The sequence below is a fragment of the Dama dama genome, chromosome 32 (assembly GCF_033118175.1).
Source record: "Dama dama isolate Ldn47 chromosome 32, ASM3311817v1, whole genome shotgun sequence".
Classification (NCBI taxonomy): Eukaryota; Metazoa; Chordata; class Mammalia; order Artiodactyla; family Cervidae; genus Dama; species Dama dama.
This window is the reverse complement of record NC_083712.1, coordinates 26022527-26047542: the sequence shown is the minus strand read 5'-3', so window position 1 is coordinate 26047542 and position 25016 is coordinate 26022527. Positions and strand designations below refer to the sequence as shown.

At 42.3% G+C, this 25016-nt stretch overlaps 1 protein-coding gene across 1 annotated transcript in view; it reads right to left on the bottom strand.

Annotated features, from left to right (window-relative positions):
* Window positions 1-23920, bottom strand: part of MTMR7 (myotubularin related protein 7) — a 98535-nt gene extending 74615 nt beyond the window's left edge. The window contains exon 1 of the mRNA XM_061134553.1: window positions 23808-23920. Coding sequence (XP_060990536.1) covers window positions 23808-23831 — 24 coding nt within the window. The 5' untranslated portion in view covers window positions 23832-23920. The remainder of the gene's footprint in view (window positions 1-23807) is intronic.
* Window positions 23921-25016: the final 1096 nt, after the last annotated feature.

Below are 25016 nucleotides of genomic sequence, written 5' to 3'. Positions count from 1 at the left end.
TGAGTGGCTGGACTTGAGTCACAAAACACAGGGACGGTCCGCAGAGCTGGCTGGGCCCTCAGTGAGCCTGGGAGAATGCACGGGGAACCTCCAGAGCCCGGAGCGCGGCTGCCGCACGCGGTCTCCCAGCCTGTCATCTTTCCTCACGCCTCTGCGCATCACTCCCTATTTAAAGCTTCCCCGGTTCCCAGTGTGACAAATTAGGGCCTTCCACAGACTGGCCCCACCTTATCTTTTCAGCAGGCTCCTTTTTTAATGCCCCAAACCACCCCCAGTATCATATAACAGGTGCCACCGATTATTCTCCAAAGAGATCCTGAGCTACCAGAATCCACGCTTGGGAACAAAACCCCCATGCTTCTGCCTCCACCAGCATCTCCTAGACTGTGGAGCCCGCCTCTTCAATCTTACCTCCTCAAGCACCAACGTCTCCCTGGACAGAGTCAGTTTCAGGCAGGTTAACTGAAGCAGAACGGTTCAGATTTGGAAAGACTAAAACCCAATTTCAAACAGACTCAAAATCCAAGGACTTTAGACAGGCCCACGGGTAGATATGGGTAGAGAAGTTCATCCCAGTGGTCTTAATCTCATTTTCAGAAGTAAGAGCGAAAAGAATGAATGGGTTTATCCAGAATATTCTGTTATGCTAGCTGCACAGAAGGACACTGAATATAAAGATGCCGAATCATATGCATGTTAGAAGGATGTTTAATGTGTCAACTTTCAAAATGAAGAATCTACAGATTTCCTCAATTTGCTGGAAAAATGTAAGACCTTTATTCACACAAGAAATAGGGTACTTGACACACATGCAGATTTTTTAAGCCACCTACAAATCATCAAATAATTCCAATAAATAAAGCTATATTTTGAAAAGACATAAGTTGCGCAAAATTTACTATTAAAAGAAGAAAAAAAGTCGGTCAACTTTCCTATATAGAAAAGGATGTTTTGGGAACTCCTCTGGTGGTCTAGGGGTTAGGATGTGGTGCTTTCACTACCATGGCCTGGATTCAATCCCTAGTCAGGGGACTAAGATCCTGCAAGCCATGGGGCATAGCCTAAAATTTTTTTTTAATTTTTAAAATTTTAATTAAAAAAAGAAAAGTATGTTTTCATCCAGCTTAGGTCAAGGTAAAGGAAATATCTTGGCGGTTTCAGATAGCCCTGAATGCCTATAAATGGGCAGGATGTTGAGTTCCATCTACCTATACGATTGTTGCAACAGTTGATTTGATGGACATGCAACTAAATTTTAAAAATTCCCTGAGGGGAGATAATAAAACTAAAATAGTTAGTGACACAGACCCATAGCTACTTAAGAAATGAGACTGCTAGCAATTCTTGGAAAAGACAGAGAAAAGAAAAGTGAGCCCATTTTTTGCTCAAGAGAAACTATAAATGCTATGCCAGCAGCCAAACTCATAAATAAAGCCAGGCACTTGAGAGATCTGCACAGGGCCCATATAATTTATTTTGGTAGGATGACCCTGGATGTGTAGGCTTAAAAGAACATGCACTGTTGAACAAGAGGATGGACTCGGGATTTATTTCAACACCACCTTAAAATAACCTCAACCAAAAATACCATTTTCAACAAGCCTAAATAAGAAATAAAAAAAAAAAAAAAAGAAAGAAAAAAAGAGGAAGAAAGAAGAGTTAAGAGGAAAATAAATGAAGAACAGATGCTGGGCCCTCTGTGACTCAAAGAATAAGACTATGGAGTAACCTATTTAAGATAGTTGGCCTTAACACATTAGTGATTTTGAAAACTAAGATAGTACTTGGGAGAATAAGACCTAGTCAGGAAGCAATAGAAAGCAAAGGCTTCTTTTCATGATTTTCCTCTAAAAAAGATTTCCAAAATGCTTCTGAAGTTGATGTGTTTTTGACAAAGGCAGCGCTAGCAAAGGTCTAAACCGTCTACTTATATAGTTCTTTGGGAACTATGGGAAAACATTTTTCCAAGGGCAAGTTGTGCCAAATGGAACTTACTCCTGGTCCAAAGAGCGGAGAGACAGCCAGGCAGAGAGAACCAAGTCATATACACTCCAGCCCCTCCCACCATCTCCTGGCAAGATTCGGCGCCAGAGGACCAAGGCGGAGAGACCTTGGTCAGCCGGGCAAGGCCAGGTTCCAGCTCATTTACACATTCCCATGCCTCACCCCTGGGCTCCAACCCCCAGGGACAGACTCCATAATCGGCACCATATTTTCCCCCTTCTCGTCTTACGGGGCAGCCCTCGGGAGCCCCTCATTTGCGTTCTGGGAAATGAGCATACAGCAGGATGTTGTGCAGACACAAAGATGCGAAGACCTCTTCCAAGGCTACATGACTTCCCCGTGACAGGGAGCTCTGAGGTCTCCAAGAGCTTGAGGACACCACGCACCCAGCACGGTCTGTCCCCTCCAGCCTGCTACCCGTGCCCCGACTCCTGAATCCTGCCTCTCCTTGGCCATTCCAGACCACAGAGATCACCCACTTTCCTTCAAACTGCTGTGACACCACTGGTCTTTACTATTAAATATTTATTTCCCATTTATTCTACACTGCCTTATTACATGCTATTATCACTGACCAACTCTGTTTCCGAGAACGTGTGCTCTCAAGGAGGTTCTTTTCTTTCTCACCTTCCCTGCAACACCAAGAACCATGCAGACCCACACTCGCACTAGAAATGTGGAAAGGACAGAGATACAGTCCCTGGCTTCCTGAAACGATGCACATCTCGGTGATATCAGAGCAACACAGTAGCCTTCAACATGAGGTTCCTTAAGGACGGGTAGTAGTTGTTTTTTTTCATCTTTGTACCCTAATGCTTAGCACACACGGGTGCTAAAATATGTCTAGTGACTAAAAAATAACAGCAGTATCGTAAAGACAAAGTATGTGAGGGACAGAATCAGATATGATCAACCAAGAATGCTCTATTACTGAATTTGAATTTTCAGTCAAGGAGGCAAGGAATTCTCAGTGTTGGAAGATGCTGCAAGTACAAGAAATGAGGAATAAGGACAAATGAAAAAAACAAACAAAAAAAAGAGCTCTCCCTGCAAAAGTGAAGACTAAAACTAAACGCCATGGAACTAAGACTTTTGACTTTCTTCCCCATAGCTGGGGTACAGGATGCAGCTATGGTTGAAACAGCAGTTTTTAAAAGCTGCTGTGAACACAAGTCAGCAGGTAAAAATAAAAGCTGTGATCTACAACTTGATTAGAGGTTGTTTTTTTTTTTTAAATCCAACAGTCTTCACACTGGAAAGACGTTACCCAGGTGGTATAGAATCTGACAGGTTTCAAGAAACTTTAGGTCACTTTGCTTTAGGTCATAAGCTCTTGATGCAACTGCTATATGTAGTTACAGGCCTCTCAGGTGGCTCAGTGGTAAAGACTCAGCCTGCAATGCAGGAGACACAGGTTCGATCCCTGGGTCAGGAAGATCTCCTGGAGTGGAAACTAGCAACCCACTTGTATTCTCACAGGTATTCTTGCTGGAAAATTCCATGAATAGATGGCAGGTTATCTATGGGGTCGAAAACTGATAGACACGAGTGAGCACAAGCACATATGTAATTACATAGCTCTTCATGAAATTCTTTATTTGAAAAGTTGAGACTATTCAACACACCATGTCCTGCCAGTTTCTGGCAGACCAGTTTTCATGCAGTCATTTGCAGTGTTTTGTGAAAATCTCTGGGATTAAAGTTTTGGTTACAACGTTGCTTCACTTTTTAAAGCCTGATTTTCCTTGCAAAACTAAAATCTGTGAACTTGGTATTAAGCCCAGGTATAATATTTTTATTGGAAGCCATATTTCTATTTTCTTGCAAAATACTTTTATTTTAATAAAATACTGGCATAAATACGAGAGCACTGAACCCTAACCACTAGACAACCAGGGAGCACTAGCTCATGTTAAAAAATAAGACAGATGTTAGCTAGACTTATTGTGATGAATTTACAATGTACACAAATACCCAATCATCTGTCGGGTGTTCCAGAAGGATCCTAGGACATTGGTTTGCATGCTGAGGAGGGTGAGAAGCAACTGTTAAGGTTTACAAGAGAAGAACGGCAACAGGATTTGGCAAATAAATCTAAAAGTGGAAGATTTTCTAAGGTCTTGGCTTACAGTGATTTTATATATATATTGCTTTTTTTTTGTTTGTTTGCCTAAGTCTTTCCTACAGTGTAAGTACCATAGAACTAGGGAGCTTGTCTTATTCACCACCAGATGGATCCCCAAGGCCTAAAACAGCACCTCACCTACAGAGAGCACTCAACTAGTATCTGTTGAAGGTCCAAGTGAAGAATAAAGACATGAATAGGGTCCTTGGACTGACTCGCTCAGCTCAGGAAGGTAGAATCCCTTTGATAAACCACCACTACTCCCACAGGCTGAACAGCTCACTCCCATGGGGAAGTCAACGACGCCCCAAACGTTCAAAATCATCTGTGCTTTGCTACATGCCCTGAGGAACAAGACTTTCTTTCAGAGCTTGGCAATAAATTTCTATCTCCGGGAATCTGTGATAAGCAGTGCTTTAATACACGAAAAAGAGGAGAAAAGTAAACATACAATTTTTATAAAGTTGTCATAGCCTGCCACAAAACGTTAAGTGGGGGTTATTTTTAACCTATTTTAAATGGCTGTGGGAGGAAGGGTTGGACTTGTGTCCTGGGAAGTAACTTTAACTCCCAAAGGCTTCAACTCGCTGTCCACTAGGGGAAAGGCCACTAGAAAAAAATAGTTTTGACTGTTCCTGGCCTAAGAAGTATGGTACAAAATGAGTTTCTTGGCCTCCCTCTGAGTGCAATAGAAGAATATAAAACAGAACCATCACACGGGACAGAGTCACGAAATCCTGGATGTTCGGTCAAGAAGTTTACTTTCATGCATACTTCACAGGGTGTCCCATTCACAATGGAAAAACCAATAAAAATAACCTTTAAATAAGGATGAGAAAATATACATACATGTGTTCTGTGAAAACAAGCACTTCAGACACTGTTTGCCTGTGGAGATGTGATAGAGGTGATAACTAAAGCAAATCAGTCAATACTGTGAGGTCAAGTGATCAATGTTGAAATTCACGAATAAATAAATGAATGTCCAATGGGCAAATGTAGGAAGTTATGTGTTCACGTCTTGATCATTTCTCATAAGCATTCAAATATTTCAAGGTGTATAATGTGTTCATTGTAAGACATTGAGCTTCTGAAAGCTTTAATGCAGGCGTCAATGTAACCATGTAATTTTCACCCACTAAAAAAAAGAAAAATCAGTGTATTTCTGTTTCCCCACCACACATCCACTCCAAAGAGAACTCTCTCTCAGAAGTCCTTGATGATGTCATGGAGGCTTCTTCTCCAGGGAACAGAAGCCACGACAGGGGCTTCCTGAGCAAAACTCGACACTTTTCCCAAAATCCATGTGTTTGATGAAATCAATGTTTTTATAAAAGAAAAATATGCTCTCCAATATGGGTATGAACTAGAGTTGGGTGATCGGAAGGGACTCTTTGCAGAGTGCCTTCAGAGGAAAAAGTACTCAACTGCATCGTACAGTGAGGAAATGAAGTGAATGTGTAAGTCAAATCAAATGTTTGGATTAAGAAAAAAAACTTTACTCTCAAATTTTGTCAAAGTTCTTCCAGCATACAAACCTGTGACCACCTCCTTTTGCAATGATGATGATAATAAATACAATAAAAATAGCTAATATTTACTACATGTCACGTTAAGTATTTCAATGTATCCTCTTGTTTAGTGTCCTAATGAGTTACAGATGGAGAAATTAAGGCTTTGGGAGACCTCAAGTGACTCATTCAAGATCATATACATTGCTATAGTAATCAAGACTGTGTGGTACTAGTGAAGGATAAAGATCAAAGGAACAGAACCAAGAGTCCAGTAAGAAACCCAAGCATCTATGGTCTGAGCAACTATAGGGAAACAATTTTTTACAGGTTGTGCAGACAAAGGGAATAAGGAAAGTCAGTAAAGGATGCTGGAACAACTGGAATCCCCTATGCAAAAGAGTGAATGTGGACCTCTATCTCATATCATATACAAAAATTAACTCAAAATGGATCAAGGAACTACACAGTGTAAATCTTTATGACCCTGGAGTAGGCAATGGTTTCTTAGATATGGCATATAACATGAGCAACCAAAGAAAAAATAGGTAAATTGGACTTTATCAAAATCAAAAACCTTTGTGCTTCTAAGGACAACAATAAGAAAGTGAAAAAAATAACCCACAAAATGGAAGAAAATATCTGCAAGAATATACAAAGACTTACAACTCAACAATACAAATATAGATGACACAATAAAAAATGAACAACTGGCTAGAATATAACACAGAAGAAAATCTTGATGGTTTGGCAGTGCTTTTTAAACACAACAGCAAAGGCATGATCTACAAAAGAAAGAATTGATAAGCAAGAGCTAACTAAAATTGAAAACTTCTGCTTTGTAAAAGACCCTAAGGGATGGGATCGGGAGGGAGGTGAGAGGGAGGGGTCAGGATGGGGAACACATGTACACCCATGGCTGATTCATGTGAATGTATGGCAAAAACCACCACAATATTGTAAAGTAATTAGCCTCCAATTAAAAATTAAAAAAAAAAAACCTGAAAAGTCAAGCCACAGATTGGGAGAAAATATTTGCGAAAGGCATTTCTGATTAAAATAAAAACACCTGATTAAAAAATGAGCCAAAGACCTTAACAGACACCTCACCAAAAACGTACAGATGGCAAATAAGCATACCTCCTATATCATACATCATCAGGAGAATGCAAATTAAAACAACAATGAGCTACCACTACACACTGATTAGAATACAAACACTGACAATATCAAATGTTGACAAGGATGTGAAGCAACTAGAACTCTCATTCATTCCTGATAGAAATGCAAAATGGTATGGTCACTTTGGAAGAAAGTTTGATGGTTTATTTATAAAACCAAACACACTCTTACTAGGTAATCAAGCAATTACCTTCTTTGGGATTTACTCAAAGGAGCTGAAAACTCACATTCACACAAAAACCTGTAAACAGAAGTCTATAACGACTTTATTCATAATTGCCAAAACTTGGAAGCCACTAAGATGTTCTTCAGTAAGTGAGTGAGTAAACTGTGATACATCCACACAATGAAATAGTATTCAGCACTAAAGAGAACTAAATTATCAAGTCATGAAAAGATATGGAGGAACTTTAGATGCATAATATTAGGTGAAAGAAACCAAACTGAAAAGGCTACCTAATGTATGATTCCAAGTGTATGACATTCTGAGAAAGATAAAACTGTGAAGACACACAGATATCAGAGATTGCCAAGGGCTGGGACGGGAGGGATGAGTAAGTGGGACACAGGGTTTTCAGGATAGTGAAGCTACTCTGTATGATACAATAATAATTGATTGTGACTAATGCAGCTATGACTGGAGAAGGAAATGGCAACCCACTCCAGTATTCTTGCCTGGAGAATCCCATGGACAGAGGAGCCTGGCGGGCTACAGTCCATGGGGTCGCAAAGAGTCGGACACGACTGAGCGACTTCACTTTCACTTAATACAGCTATGAACATAGGCATACAAGTGTCTATTTGCATTCCCGGTTTTAATTCTTTGGGGAGTATTTGTAGGAACAGAATTGTTGGATCATTACAGTAATTCTATGTTTAAGTTTTTGAGGGACTGCCAAACTGTCATCCACAGCAGCTGCTCCATTTTACATTCCCACCAGTCATGCTCAAGAGTTCCAACTTCTTTACATCCTTGCCAAAACTCATTTTTGTTTGTTTGTTATCAGTAACCATCTAATGGGTATGAAGTGGTATTCCACTGTGGTTTTGATCTGCATTTCCCTAACAGTTAGTGATGCTGGACATCTTTTAAGGTGCGTATTGGCCACCTGGATATCTTCTTTGGAGAAATATCTATTCAAGTCTCTGCCAAGTTTTTAATTGGGCTGTTTGGATTTTGTTATTATTGTTGAGTTAGAAAGGTACTTGTTTGCTTTTTGAAAACAGATGCAAATACCTGAACCAGAGAAAGCATAGCAGAATCTTTTATATTACAAAGGAATCATGTAGCACACCTTTAAATCTTACACTCCTCTCATGCTGGAAAACGTATCTGTTTACATTGTTCATCTTGGTAAATCTTGGTAAATGATAGGTGATGGTGGGGAAAAACAAAAATTAACCTACTGGGAATAAGCCTGACAGGCTACAGTACATGGGGTTACAAAAGAGTCAGACATGACTTAGCGACTAAACAACAAAATTACATATATTATTTACGTGCAAGACACATAATTCAATATTCAACTGAAAATAATTTGATGTTATTAATTAGTCCTTAGACACAATGAAATCCATAGGGAACTCTGACCTAACATACAAGCATATATGGTTTATGAGAAAGTTTTCCAGAATTTGTATTTAATGACTGACTTTATTTACATCAGACTACTTTCTAAAGGATTTGAGATCTTTATAAAGTGATAAAGAAGAAATAGCCCTATTTCTTAAAAAAAAAAAAAAAAGTATGCCACTCTCATATTGTCCTGCAGTTCCTCAAAGGGATGCCTCCATCCTACTAAGGAAATCACCTGTGTGCCTAATAGGCATCTCAGATTCAGCGTGTCCAAAACTGAGCCCCAGGGTCCCTCTCCCCTCACTTCCGATATCCTCCTGTGGCTCCTCCCATCTCAGCAACGCCCCCTTCCAGACTGGGGCAAATAACCTAGGTGCTCTCCTTGACTCCTCTTTTGGTCTCCTCTCTTATCTACTCTATCGGTAAATCCTTACCACTCTACTTTTAAATATATTTGGTTTACATATATATTTCCCTTCTCCAGTGGATCTTTCCGACCCAGGAGATACATATATATATGTACATATATATATCATGTATTTCCACCCCCACTGCTACTCTCCTCCCTTTTTTCTATCTTTGCCTACCCTCCCACCTGCATCCAGTTTATTTTTGCCCAAGATCCTGTAAAAGGTAAGCCAGAGCTCGGATCCCTTCTGTGCATCTCCCCACAGGCAGAGTGAGAGTCCCTGCCCCGCCTTAAAGCTTGCTCCCCATCCCTGCCCCTCACCCATCGGGCTTCCTGCTTGAACATTCCAAGCACGCGCCTACTTGCAGACCCTCTGCTGTCCTCAGGTGAGTGGGTGAGCGGCTCCCTCACTTGCAGGCCTCTGCTCAAATGTCATTTTATCAGGAAGGCTGTATTGTCAACCTATATCAAACAGACCCATCCTAACTCACTCGCACCAACATCCCTCTCCTCCTTATATTGTGTTATTTCTCTTCACAGAATTTTCACCATCACACACACATACAGTGTACATCCTCCTAATTAGAAAGGGCTTCTCTGATAGCTCAGTTGGTAAAGAGTCTGCCTGCATTCCGCTGGAGAAGGGATCGGCTACCCAATCCAGTATTCTTGGGATTCCCTTGTGGCTCAGCTGGTAAAGAATCCCCCTGCAATGCAGGAGACCTGGGTTTGATCCCTGGGTTGGGAAGATCCCCTGGAGAAGAGAAAGGCTACCCACGTCAGTATTTTGGCCTGGAGAATTCCATGGACTGTATAGTCTATGGGGTCACAAAGAGTTGGACACAACTGAGCGACTGTCACTTTCACCTGCTTTCTTACACAGTATAAAATGAATAGGGATTCTTATGGTCTACGACACATTATGTGTTCTGTACCTACATCCAGACAACCCAGACTTCAGCTACACTTTTGCTAAACCTACTAGAAGTGAGGATTTCAACACAGGTAGGTGGTATCGAGGAATGCTTGACCACAACTCCCACTTAGCCACAACTCAGAAAACTAAAGAAAATGTAACTGCCACAGCTATACTTTTTTTTCTATTTTTTTGAATTTTTTACAATGTTTTGTTGGTTTCTGCCATACAACGATACAAATAAGTCATAACTATACACACATCCCTTAAGTGGTATGTTTCACTGTAACAAACTTATCAGCCTTGTTTCTGAAGTGAGATCATATACTTGATTACACAGGCTACCTCCCCAATATTGTCAAATATTGGGCAAAGGAACAGCCCTTAACAATTGGGCAATAATCTGTCTTCGTTGTTGTTCGGTCGCTAAGTCCTATCTGACTCTTTGTAACCCCATAAACTGCAGCACGCCAGGCCTCCCCATCCTTCATTATCTCCCGGAGTTTGCTCAAACTTAGGTCCATTGAGTCAGTGATGCCATCCAAACATCTCATCCTCTGTCACCTTCTTCTCCTCTTGCCCTCAATCTTCCCCAGCTTCAGGGTCTTTTTCAATGAGTCAGCTCTTCACATCAGGTGGCCAGAGTATTGGAGCTTCAGCATCACTCCTTCCAGTGAATATTCACAGTTTATTTTCTTTAGGACTGACAGTCTTTACACAGATTCAAATCAAAACAAAAGGCTGACCTTGGTTCTTTTGACAAAACCAAATTGCAATAATAAGAAAAAAGGAGAGGAATGTCTGATACCTTCCCTCAGGGCAAGAATGTGAGGAGGGCTGAGAGTGTGAAGCACTGGGAACCCAGACCACCTTCTCTCCTGCTCTCAACATCTAAATGTGAGACAGCGGAGTTGTTGAGAATGCAAACCTAGATACACTGTGTGCTTCTGAATCCTCACTCTGCTCCTTGCAGCTAACTTATTTCACCTCAGTTTCCTCATCTGTGAAATGGGGATAATAATAATACTTACCTAACAGTTATTTTAAGGATTGATGAATCGAGTGCCTAGCACACAGAAGGTACTACTGAAGGATTTTCTTTCACCAGTACTGTTACTATATTGCTACTGTTACAGACAGCCACCAAAAGTATATTCAATCTCACCGATTAGCAAAGCTATATAAATTAATGAGAAACCACACTTGCTGAAGCTCTAATACTTTGGCCACCTGATGTTAAGAGCTGACTCCTTGGAAAAGACCCTGATGCTGGGAAAGACTGAAGGCAGGAGGAGAAGGGGGTCACAGAGGATGAGATGGTTGGATGGCTTCACTGACTTGATGGACATGAGTTTGGAGATGGTGGAGGACAGGGAATTCTTGCGAGCTGCAGTCCATGGGGTCGCAAAGAGTCGGACACGACTCAGCGACTGAACAACAACACTTCATTTATCATTCTCATAAGAAGAAAGAAAAAAAGTCCCTCTGCTTACAGTGGTAAAGCAGACACAACTGCAATGGCAGATGTTGCAGATGACGTAAAAAAATCTTTACAATATATATAAAAACGGAACCCGCGAACACACTTCAGAAGTTTAAGCTGAGATGACAGATCTGCCCAACTTTTAAATTCACTGATGTTTATCACAGTTATTTGTTCTTGTGACAAAACGGAAGCAAATAAATATCAGATATTAAGGAATAAACTTAGTTAAAAGCTGTAAAATGTCTGAAATGTTAATCTGCCTGCAACCTCACAAGTTAGTGTCATCCGTGGTATCAAGGATGCTGACAGAAGACACAAGACTCCAGGGTCAGGAACTTGGCCTCCGTGACTCTCTGCAACCCAGGACGCAGGGCCCCAGGCCTGCACCAGGCGCCTACCTCCTCCCCTCGCCCCCTCCCCTCGCCCCCTCCCCTCGCCCCCTCCCCAGCCTACGGGAAAAGAGTGCCGAGCGCAGGCCTTGCACACAGCGGCTCCCAGATGAGGAACTCAGAGCCCAGAGCAGTCCACACACCAATCTGTTTAAGAGGGCTGCTAACAAGCATGAGCAACCTCTGTCCCGAGGGAAATATCGTCTTTCTTATCTCGGACAGCAAACGAATCTGCCCTTTGCCCAGGGGAGGAACGGTGTCTTTCTTCCAAGGCAGTTCACTACAAAATCACCCTTGAAAAAGATAACCTCAGAGCAAAAATGCAGAAATGTTTAAGACCCATGGAGAAGTGATTGCCTTCCAACCCTAAACAACTTATAATGCCTCCACACAATGTGAGACCGTGTAGTGACGACAGATCAGTTTTCAGAAGAAAGTTTAATAAAGTAAGAAACATATTTATGGTATACTATTAGATACAAAACACAGGTTCTCACTTTCCAAAATTACACACATACACACAGAAATAAAAGAGACCTAATTTTGTTTTATGTTGTTTTCCTATTTTTATACAAAGAAAAGTTACATATATATATGAAGTTAATATAAAGATAAGTCATTCAGTCATGTCCAACTCTTTGCAACCCCATGGACTATACAGTCCATGGAATTCTCTAGGCCAGAACACTGGAGTGGGTAGCCTTTCCCTTCTCCAGGGGATCTTCCCAACCCAGGGATCAAACCCAGGTCTCCCACTTTGCAGGCAGATTCTTTACCAGCTGAGCTGCAAGGGAATCCCAAGAATACTGGAGTGGGTAGCCTTCTCCAGGGGATATTCCTGACCCAGGAATTGAATCAGGGTCTCCTGCATTGCAGGAGGGTTTTTTTTGTTTTTTTTTTTGTTTTTTTTTTTTTTTTTTACCAACCAACTGAGCTATCAGAGAAAAGGGCTTACAATAGATACAAAGTTAACAGCTGTTCTTGGGTGTTGAGATGATGCCCGGCTTTCATTTTCTTTAGGCTTTTTTGAACTAAATTTTCTGTATTACGTTTTTAATCAAAAAAAAAGGGGAGCTTTTAAAAAAACACCCATGGATATGACACCAAAAGCACAAGTGACAAAAGAAAAACTGGGTAAGGTTGACTTCATCAAAATTCAAAACTTTTGCATTAAAAAAAAATGTGTAAGTCACTCAGTCTTGTCCAACTCTTTGTGACCGCATGGACTGCAGCCCATCAGGGCCCTCTGTCCATGGAATTCTTCAGGAAAGACTACTGCAGTGAGTAGCCATTCCCTTCTCTAGAGGATCTTCCTGACCCAGGGATTGAACCTGGGTCTCCTGCATTAGCAGGCAGATTCTTTAGCATCTGAACCACCAGGAAAGCCCTTGTGTTCAAAGGACATCATCAAGACAATGAAAAAAAACTGACAGACTGGGAAAAGACACATGCAAGTCATACCTTTTACGGACTTATATCAGATTACTTATTATATGGATTACGGATTTATATCCATAATGTATAAAGAACTTTTGCAACTCAATAATTAAAAAGACAAATAACCCAATTAAGAATGAACAAAGGATTTGAATAGACAGCTCTTCAAAGATACACAAATGGTCATTAAACACATGAAAAGATGCTCAACATAATTTAGTCATTAGGGAAATGCAAACCAAAGCCATGATGAATACCACTTCACACCCCCTGGGATGAATAAAAGAGACTGACAATAACAAGTGCTGGCAGAGATGGGAAAAATTGGAACCTTCACACATTGTTGCTGCACACATCTTAAAATGGTGCAGTCACTTCCAGAAAACAGTTTGGCAGTTCCTCAAAACGTTAAACAAAGGACTGCCATATGAGAGTAATTTCACTCAAAGGAGTGAAGTTCCACCTAAAAGAAATAAAAGCATATGCCCACACAAAAATTTCCACATAGGAGTTCATAGCAGCATTACTTGTAATAGCAAAAAACTGGAACAGCACAAATGTCCAACACCTGAAAAACAAAATGTGATATAGCCACAGAATGGAGAAAAAGAAATGAAGTACCAGTTCATGCTACAAACTTGAATAAACCTTAACACATTATGCTAAGTAAAAACAGCAAGCCACAAAGGACCACATATTGCATGATTCAATTTATATGAAATGTTCAGAAAAGCAAAATACATACAGACAGAAAGTACATTAATGATTGCCGGGGATAGCAGGGCCAAGAGAGAAATGCGGAGTGACTCTAGTGTAAGGAGTTTCTTCTTAGAGTGATGACGTGCTGTGGAATTAGATAACTGTAATGGTTATATAACTGTGAATACAAACAAAAAAGCACAGAACTGCATACTTCAAAAGAGTAAATTTCATAGTATGTAAATTCCATCTCAGTAAAGCTATTTTTAAATAAATGTAAACATTATACACACACAGACTATACATACACACAAAAACAAGAATTATTGAAATGGTAGAAGATACAAATAGACAATTCAGAAAAGTAACAAAATGGTCAATAAACTTAATTTGGAAAAATATTTCAACCTCACTAGAAATTAAAAAAAAAAACTACATACAATGAATTAATAAGCACTATCCCCCTTTAACAAATTTTTTTTTAAATAATAAAGCAATGGTACAGTGAGAAAGACATTGTACTCCATTTCTGAAACTTAATATAATGTTTTTGGAAAATCATTAGGCAACACATATCAGCCATAACATTGTTCATCTTCTGAGACACAGTAATTTCATCTAGGGCTCTATCCTGAGGGAGTAATCACATATGCAAATAATAAATAAGATATTCATCATTATATTATTGGAACAGCCTTATGGGGAAATGCTTAATGTGATAATGACATAACCATAGGATAAAAAAAAAAAAAAAAATCACATAGTCTTCTAAAAGCATGTTTTCTTTTTTTTTTAATTAATTAATTTTTTTTTAATTTATTTTTTTTTATTAGTTGGAGGCTAATTACTTCACAACATTTCAGTGGGTTTTGTCATACATTGATATGAATCAGCCATAGTAAAAGCATGTTTTCAAAGACCACAATAGGGTAAATGAAAACAGGTATAGTACGAAATTGAAAGTGAAAGTGAAGTCACTCAGTCGTGTCCGACTCTTTGTGACCCCGTGGACTGTAGCCTACCAGGCTCCTCCGTCCATGGGATTCTCCAGGCAAGGATAGATCCTTAATTTCCAAACAAGCAAATAAAAAGTTTGAACATTCATGCAAAGAAAAAAAGTGAGAAGGAAATAAATATTAACAGTGGCTAAATTCTATATTTTTCCTATTATGGAATCAAAAGGCAATACACTATTATCACCTGAAAAAAATTTTTTTTTTAATAAAGATGAAAGAAGATATAACACTTAGTGCTGACAGTATGATGATAGTGACTGACACAAAGCCAGGCTTCTCATGATTCTATGAATCTCTATGACAGATCTCGCAAATGAGGTCACTATTTTCAAATGGGGGTGTGGAATTTTGAATTATAAGCCAGTGGGTCTGACATTCATTCCAGGCAAGATTCTAAAATTGAATTTTGTATGAACTTAGAAAAGGAAATCATCAATCAGCACGAGGATTCACTCAATCACTCACAGACTACTTCATTTTTGTCTTTGATGAGCTATCTGGAGAGGTGACAGAGGGCACGTTTATCAAATGGTAGCTGGCACCAAGCTGAGGGAACTAGTATATCTGTTATCAGGATGGAAAGCTTGTGAGATGAAGGCAAGGTGACTTAAGCTATGAAGAAGTCAAATCTGCCTAATTCAGTTTCTTTCTTGGATGAGATCACGGATGAGGTAATAGCAGAGGGCAAGGCTGTGGATGGTACCTGGCTGAGAGGAACAGCAGACGTGCATCAGAACCCCAAAGAACAGAGCTAGGGATTAAGCAAGAAGCTAAATCCACTAAGGGGTGGGTGAGTGTGTGTAAGAAGTTAAATCCGGGGGGAGGCGGGGCAGTGGGCAAGAAGCTAAAACCATGGGCTGTAGCCAGCCAGGCTCCTCTGTCCATAGGATTCTCCACGCAAGAAAATTGGAATGGGTTGCCATGCTCTTCTCCAAGGGATCTTCCTGACCCAGGGAACCCGCATCTCTTGAATCTCCTACATTGGCAGGCAGATTCTTCACCACTGAGCCACCTCAGTTCAGTCGCTCAGTCGTGTCTGACTCTTTGTGACCCCATGAATCGCAGCCCACCAGGCCTCCCTGTCCATCACCAACTCCCGGAGTTTACTCAAACTCACGTCCATTGAGTCGGTGATGCCATCCTGCCATCTCATCCTCTGTCATCCCCTTCTCCTCCTGCCCCCAATCTCTGGGAAGCCCTAAATCCAATGAGATAACACTTAACAAAGAAAAGTGTATGATACTATCACTCAAGGAAAAGGCAGGGGAGACCTGACTTTGCAGCTCACTGTGTGGAGACAACTTCAGGGTTCCCTTCCACAGTCAGCTCACCAGAAGGCCACTGAGCTGTGGCTGGATGATATTTAAATTTTAAAAATAGTTAGCAAACTTTACTCCCCTTGAGTTCAACAAAACCTAGAGTAATCACATGTTTGTTAGTTTGTTTTAACTCATTGAGAAAAGTAACTAGGATATAAAAGAACTTAAGACCAAGCCACTGATTGGCTGCCAGAACAGGCAGTGATAAGCCAAACACTTAGGTGGCAGGAAAGGGTTACAGAGGTGGCCGAAGGGCCATTTTCTGGAAGGAGGGTTGATGCAGTGGAGAACATCCCACAGGACAGAGCTAGACGCAATTACTAGAAACTACAGTGAGCCAGATTTTGACTAAATATAAAGCAAACTTCCTAATGTCTAGAGCTGTCCATGGTCATCATGGATTGCCAAGGGACACAGTGAGCTCTCAGCATCAGAAGCAGGAAGCTTGGCGTAGCTGGGTATCGGGCTCAGAAGAAATCCAAACACAATTCTAGTCTATTCTCCCCTCAGATGCCTGAAACACCTTCATGTCTCCACTGACAAGTGTCACCCTGATTCTGCATAAAACACCTGTCATCTACTGATTTCTGTAACAGGGATGTGTGTGCCCTAAGTCACTTCAGTCGTGTCCGATTCTTTGCAACCCCATGGACTGTAGCCCGTCAGGCTCCTCTGTCCATGGGATTCTCCAGGCAAGAATACCGGAGTGGGTGGCCATGCCCTCCTCCAGCGGATCTTCCCGACCCAGGGATCGAACCCGCATCTCTTATGTCTCCTGCATTGGCAGGCGGGTTTTTCACCTCTGGGAAGCCCCACAACAGGGATAATGGTGGGAAAGAACTTCTCTACATGGAGCCAAGATCGTCTCCTCTGCAGTCCCTCCATTGCTGCTCTCTGGGACTATAAAGAGGTTCTCTAAACCCTGGGCCATATGAGAAGCCCTCCAATACTGAAAGATACCACATCATTAGAATCCTTAGGAAGACTGTTCCTACCCTCCTCATTCCACTCTGGGCAAATAACACATTGAGAAACCTGTACCATGGAATTTCCTAGGGGCACAAAACCCAAATCCCTGTGAGTGGATAGAGTTCCAGCAAACCACACTCAAATAAATACTATGCAGGTACTAAAATAATACATAGGCAGATGACATTTGAATATAAAATAGGCATACAAAATAATGGTGGGTAAAAAGGTCATTAAGAGAAAAAGCATACTACTTATGATTATAAAAAGGCATATTATCACAAATTAGAAGTGAATTTGGAATGATATAAGTATAACTTCATCTCATTAGGTTGTTTCTCTAAGAAACTGTTTAACTGTGTAACAATAAAAATCAATAATAATAAAAACAATAAAAAGTTATGTTCTCTCAGAATGTTCACAGCAGTGTTATTCATAATAATAAAAAAAAGTAGAAACAACCCAAATAACCATCCACTGATGAAAGCATAAGCAGTGTGGTAAATCCACAGAATGGAATATTATTCTGTAATAAAAAGGAATGAAGCACCAGTATCTGCTATGAGTTGGATGGACCTAGACAGTGTTGGTCACTCAGTCGTGTCTGACTCTTTGCCATCCCAGGAACTTTAAAAGCCCACCAATCTTCTCTGTCCACGTAATTCTCCAGGCAAGCATGCTGAAGTGGGTTGCCATTTCCTTCTCCAGGGGATCTTACTGACCCAAGGATTGAACTCAGTCTCCTGCATTGCAGGCAGATTCTTTATCGTTCCAGCTGCCAGGGAATGAGGACTGACTACTAATAGGTAATGGGTTTCTTTAGGGGCTGATGAAAATGTTCCCTATTAGATAGTGGTGAGAGGAGCTCAACAATGCAAATACACTAAAAACACTGAAATTTACACTATAAAAAGGCTGAATGGGGAATCTTACATTATTTTAATTCTGTCTCATTAAAACTATATTTAATGACAAAATACATATCATTATATATATGCTATCGATTTTATAAACTATATTGACATCCACAAGTACTTTATACTATTAGAAGACTGACGATATTGTACCTAGTCATGGGTACAATGTACAAGAGGCCTGGATTACTAAAGAAAAAACTAAAAACAAAAGTGCTGAAATTAAGAATTACTCATTCCTGTGCTTAGAACCACTGAAACGTACAGTTAAATATGGTTAAAATAATATGTTTTACATTATGTGACTTTTAACACAATAGAAAACATCTTTAAAAAAGGAATGACTCATTCTTTCTATTATCCAATTATTAATTTATTTACTGTGTGCTTACTTGGTCCCAGAAACCATATTAGGTGCTGTGGATACAGGGGTGAATGAGATGTGATCCTCGCCTTCACAAGGCTCCTGGTCTAACAAAAGAGCTTGAGATGAGACAAATAATCACTTGCATAAATATAAAACTTGCATGTAACATGGGGCATAAGGTGGAAAACTGGTTTCCATGATAGAACATAACAGGCAGCCCTGATTTAGATGAAGAATGGGCCAACAGCCTCCTTGAGGAAATTACATTAAATCTGAAAGCAGGAAGATTGGAGACTTAGGCAGGTTAGCAGCGGGGATAAGATCCCCCAGGAGGAACAGCAGTGCGAAAGTCCTCAGGCAGAAAAGCCCTGTCACAGGTGAGGAGGAACCCACGAAGGCTGGCTGGAATCAGAGGGAGGTGAGCAAGAAGACGACTGTCACAGAACCAGGATGGGAAAGCAGCAGCGGTCTGTCCAGACAGGACTTTCCAGGGATTCTCCCTCCCTATCCTGGGTACAAAGCGAAGCCATCCGAGAATTCCAGCAGGGAAGTAACATAACCAATTTGTGTCATAAAAGCATCACCCAACTCCCTCCATGGAGGTGGGACTGGAGAAAAGCAAAGAGGAACTTGGGAGACCAGCTAGGAGGCTGTGAGGGTAACGGCTCAGAACAGGGGGGTGGGGATGGAAAGGAAGAGAAGGCATTTTCAAGGTCAATTTGGAGCTTTGGAGGTCATCGCGTATTCTATTTCACAACTCAAATGTACACATGTGGGGGAAAATGTCTTCTGGAAAGGCCAAAGCACAAAAAGTAGAGACCACTTTGCCAGAATCCCAGCTAGATTCATTAGCACCTATCAAATACTAACCCACACCCTACAAAACACTTCAAGCTGCTTCTGAAAGCCCTGAAAGTTTTCTGTAGAACTAACACTTGAACCCAAATTATCCCTAAGCTTCTTGCAAGGTTTTTTTTCTTACCAGCAAGTTTTCAGAGTGTCAAAGAAAGCCTGACAGTGAAGTAGAAACAAAAAGTTCACTGTGATGAATACAGGTAATCCTTGATGTCCTCACTTCAACCCAACTGCAAACTAGCTCAATCTTGGAACATTGTTTCTTTCTGATACAGGAACCATTCTGGGAGAAGAACACCCTGTTTATCATATGCTCTATTAAAGGCTTCAGTTAAACACACACACATACACACACACATCAAGAGAGAAAAATGTGCAAAGCATTCCAGATTATTCATGGGCATCTGTCTCTTTACACTGCACTCCAGAGACTAAAGTGGAGCACACAGACTGTGATGGATATCATGCAGTTTACAGAGTAAATGAATGACTTTCATTATAATAGGAAAACAACTGCACATTATACACGCATTTCCTCTCCTCTTAAAATAAATCCCTGCTACCCACATGGTAAACACACGTCAAACCTACAGATAAACTTCGTATATACGCCTCACTGTTCATCTAACATATGAAATCATACAATCTAAGGCAAGACACCTATTCAACACCCCCAGAATATAATCGAAGCCAAAACCAAAGATGAATATGACCATCAATAATTATGCATTCTACAACACAAGCTCTTCAGTAGTATCCCCTTTTTCATTTATACTGTGAAAACCAGTTTTGTACTTAAAAATGGGAAATCGGGGCTTTCCTGATGGCTCAGTGGTGAAGAGTCTGCCTGCCAATGCAGGAGTCACGGGTTCGATCCCTGGTCCTGGGAGAACACACATGCCACGGAGCAACTAAGCCCATGCCCCATAACTATTGAGCCTGTGCTCTAGAGCCTGGGAGTTGTAACTAGTAATGCCCGTGTGCCCTAGAGCCCATGCTTTGCAACAAGTCACCGCAATGAGAAGCCCACACACTGCAACCAGAGAGTAGCCCCTGCTCACTGCAACTGGAGAAAAGCCCATGCAGCAGTGAAGACCCAGCACAGCCAAAATGAATAAATAGTTTTTAAATGTAAAATGAAATTTTCAAAAATATGCAATCACTATGTTGTGTAACAGGAACTAACACGGTGATGTTGTAACCTGCACCTCAAAACAAACAATCTCATAGGAAAACAGATCCAATCTGTGGCTATGGGAAGGGGGGTGGCTGGGGGAAGATGGTCCAAAAGGACAAATTTCCAGTTATAAGATAAGTGACTACTAGGGATGGAAAGTATCACATGATAAATATAATTTATACTGCTGTATGTTATACATGAAAGTTAAGATGATAAATTCTAAGAGTTCTTATCACAAGAAAAAGTTTTTTTCTATTTCTTTCATTTTCTATAAGATGATAGGTGGCCATTAACTTATTGTGGTAATCATTTTATGATGTATGTAAGTTGAATCATCACACCATACACCTTATACAGCACCATGTATACATTCTATCTCAATAAAACTAGAAGAAAAAAAACAAAAGACAAAAATTTTTAAGTGTGTTTAAAATATAAAATAAAATGATATTGTTTAACCTCAAGGAATGGTGTCATCATTTCTATCTTTATTGCTGTTAAGGCCTTTGGCATCTTTGAAGTTGTAATGACATGTTACAACACATCATACATACCCAACTGCCTGCCAGCATCTCCAATGTTCCTAATCTTCTTTGGCATCTTGCATGATAAGACTCAGCTCTTTGAAGAAGCCTTCCCTGACCCTTTATGGTAGAGTGGACCCTCTATCCACTGACCTCTCTGCCCATTGTCCTGTGCACACATTCCTCTCTAGATTTACAGCTGCCTCAACAGACTTTCGGAGAAGGCAATGGCACCCCACTCCAGTACTCTTGCCTGGAAGATCCCGTGGACGGAGGAGCCTGGTAGGCTGCAGTCCATGGGGTCTCGAAGAGTCGGACACGACTGAGTGCCTTCACTTTCACTTTTCACTTTCATGCCTTGGAGAAGGAAATGGCAACCCACTCCAGTATTCTTGCCCGGAGAATCCCAGGGATGGGGGAGCCTGGTGGGCTGCGGTCTATGGGGTTGCAGAGAGTCAGACACGACTGAAGTGACTTAGCAACAGCAGTAGCAACAGACTTTATTTTCTTGGGCTCCAAAATCACTGCAGATGGTGACTGCAGCCATGAAATTAAAAGACGCTTGCTCCTTGGAAGAAGAGCTATGACCAACCTAGACAGCATATTAAAAAGCAGAGACATTACTTTGCCGACAAAGGTCCATCTAGTCAAGGCTATGATTTTTCCAGAGAGCTGGGCCATAAAGAAAGCTGAGCGCAGAAGAATTGATGCTTTCAAACTGTGGCATTAGAGACGACTCTTCAGAGTCCCTTGGACGGCAAGGAGATCAAACCAGTCAATCCTAAAGGAAATCAGCCCTGAACATTCATTGGAAGGACTGATGCTGAAGCTGAAACTCCAACACTTTGGCCACCTGATGTGAAGAACCAGCTCATTAGAAATGACCCTGATGCTAGGAAGGATTGAAGGCAGGAGGAAAAGGGGACGACAGAGGACAAGATGGTTGGATGGCATCACCAACTCAATGGACATAAGTTTGACAGTCTCCGGGAGATGGTGAAGGACAGGGGAGCCTGGCGTGCTAGAGTCCATGGGGTCGCCAAGAGTTGGATACAACTAGGCGAATGAACAGCAACTCTTCAGACCAGGGCCTTCCAGGACATAACACAGAACCTTTCACAGGAAAGGTTGTCAAATACTTGTGGAATGACTTGAATGAATAAACACACTGGATCCACCCAACCTCTGTAACTTTTAATTTTTTCCACCTGCACTCTCCTAAATGTTAATAACTCTCAAATCAATGACATTTCAGACAACTTCCCATTCCAACCACTCCCTCCCCAACCGCTATTTCTTTCTGTTTCCTAACAGGTGATTTCTGGTTTGAAGTACTACACTGCTTACGGCGTGTTTATGAAAACTAGTTTGAGGAACAAGTGACTATATTGCTTGCTGTTCAGGTTTGCACACACAGTTTTATAAACAACAGGTTTGAATAGATTAGAAAAGGCCTTGACTCCCAAAATTCACATTTCATAGGAACAAAAAAAAAAGCGCCTGATATCATGTCACCCTATTACTATTGACATTCACATCAGATATCATTTTTATCAAGAGCTCCCTTCATCAGGAAAAAACAAACAAACAAAAAAAAAAGGATGCCCTTGGAAAGGGCAGAGAGTGCATGAGCTAAATTCCTCACTCCATAATAAATTATTTAGCACCACTTAAACCCTGAAAGCTTTGAGCCATCTATTTTGTGGTTTATGGCACTCTCCTTTAAGTTTACAATTTCCCGACTGTGATGCAACAATGTAATTGCACAGTGCAAAATCAATACAATTGAATTTTACTGTTGGAACTGACATTATGTAGCGAACTAAAAGATTTTATTCTTCCCCTGATGTGAGACAATTGTAAAACTTGCTTTTACAAAGAGGCACTTAGAAACCACTCCAGAATTTAGGAATAAATTTTTCCTCCTGGACTTACTGCAAAGCAATGGCCCCATGTCATCAATAGGAGCCCTGGGGCCTCTTACGTCCCGCCCACTCACTCAGCTTTGACTTCGTGGTCAAGCGCCTAGGTTTGGAAGAGATCAACCAGCCAAGGCAAGGCGCTGTAGAGGCAGTAACAGGACACAGCCAGTTGGCTGCTGAAACAGGTTTTGTCACTAGTTTAGGGTTTTTATCGGGAACGTCGATCACCTTTTTCGCTCTAAATCGTATCACTAGTACAACTATGGGTAGGAAGGTTTGGTACCGGAGTCAGTGTTGTCAGTGTTATTTAACTGCAATGACCTGGAACCAGTCGCTTTTGTTGAGTTGGTAAGAGCTGCTGTTGTTCAAAACACACCAGCAGACGATCTGTAAGTTGCAACCCACTGGAAAACGCAAGAAGGCGGAAGGACAGATAATACATTTAGACTAGAGCGAACACGGATCATCTACTCGGCCCAAGGTCCACTGCAGTTGATAGCCTGAAGACGCAGAAGAAGAAGGGCGGGTCTCAAGCCTTAGATTCAACAAGCTTCCCGAGTGCCTTCAACGCACCTGCACCTAACTCGCTTCCCTGCACCTGTCATTAGGAAGGCTTGTTTCTCTTCCCACTGCTCAGAGCAACCAACAGGGGGGAAAAAAATAAAAGGTTTTTTTAAAAAGCAGCAACCTAGTGCTAGACCAGAAAGGAGCGTTTGTCAGCCTATCAGCAGCCCCATTACTCAACAGACAACTAGGGTTCCCTCCATCCAGCCCTCAGTCCACCGCGCACCCCGCAAGGACAAGAGGTTAGATCCAGCAGCAGCCAAGGCCAGGCCTGGGCGGCAGCTCCAGGAAGCCCAGCCTCCCGGCGAAGCGGGACGATGCTCGGGTGCTGCCTCCTGCCTCGCTCGCTCGCTCGCGGTGCGGGCTCGGCCTGCGCCGGGGCGGGGAAGCCGAGCCTCCCGCCCGCTCAGCATCCCTAGTCCGCCCGCACCCGTGGCACCCACCTTGGGCGTGCGGATGTGCTCCATGGCAGGCCCGAGTCCGCAGGTCCCGGGCTGGCGCGGCCTCCGGCACCTGCGCGCTTCCACAGCGCGGCGGGAGGGGCGCGGGGAGGGGGCTTCGCGCCCGGGAGGGGCGGGCCGCGGGCCTGGCCCCGCCCCCAGGTGCGGCGGCGCCCGCGCGAGGCCGGCGTGCGGGGCCCCGGGCGCCCGCGCGGCCCTAGAGCGCGCGGCTCTGCGCTTCGGCCACCTGCGCCCCCAGCCGTCGCCGCGCCCCTGGCCGGGCTGGGGTCGCGGGAGCCAGCGCCGCTGGCTTCCCCTGAAGAAGGCCAGCCGGCGCAGGACTGTGGGGGTCACTGTTCCCCGAGACACAATGGGGGCCTTGTGTCGGGTGTGGCCTCTTGGAGGACAGAAGGGGCCAGGCGCTGCTCCACACCGCCCATCGGCTTCCTTCCAGAGCGTCCCGGCATAGGTGGGACTTCAGGGTGGGCCTGGAAAAAAGGCTGCCGCGAGCACTCCAGATGCAGTGTGGCCTGGTGGGCTCTGACTGTTTCAGCACAGCCGGTAAGGCACTAGGGACGAGGCTGGAAATGTAGCAACGGTGTTTGCGCCCTAGAACGCGCTGTTAAGTCAGGCATCTCACATCAACCTGTGACTTCACTGTTGGAAGTGACGCTCTCCCCTGGCACTGAATTGGGTTCTCATTTGGCATCCTCACTTAGCTCTAAAGGACCTGAAAGACACAAAGCTTCCATTATATAAGGGCTTCCCAGGTGGCTCAGTGGTGAAGAATCCCGCTGCCGATGCAGGAGACACGGGCTGGATCACTGCATCAGGAAGATCCCCTGGAGAAGGAAATGGCAACCTACTTTAGTATTCTTGCCTGGAAAATGCCATGGACACGGGCGCCCAGCAGGTTATATATAGTCCCCTAGGGTCTCCAAGAATCTGACAGGCCTGAGCACATGCACACACACACACCCCACATCCATTACAAGGTATTCGTTTTTTCCATTTATGAATTTGGAAAAGTCAAAGAGAAGAAATTTGCCCCACTCCCGCCTTTTTTTTCTTGCAAACTTGTGTGTAAAGTTTCACCATAACTAATATTTCACAAAACTGTCCATAGTTCTTAGAATAATATCTATCCAATTTTTTTTCTAGCTCATACTCATCTCCCTTTCTACCTGGCTTGTAAATTCTTTAGCTAGAGAC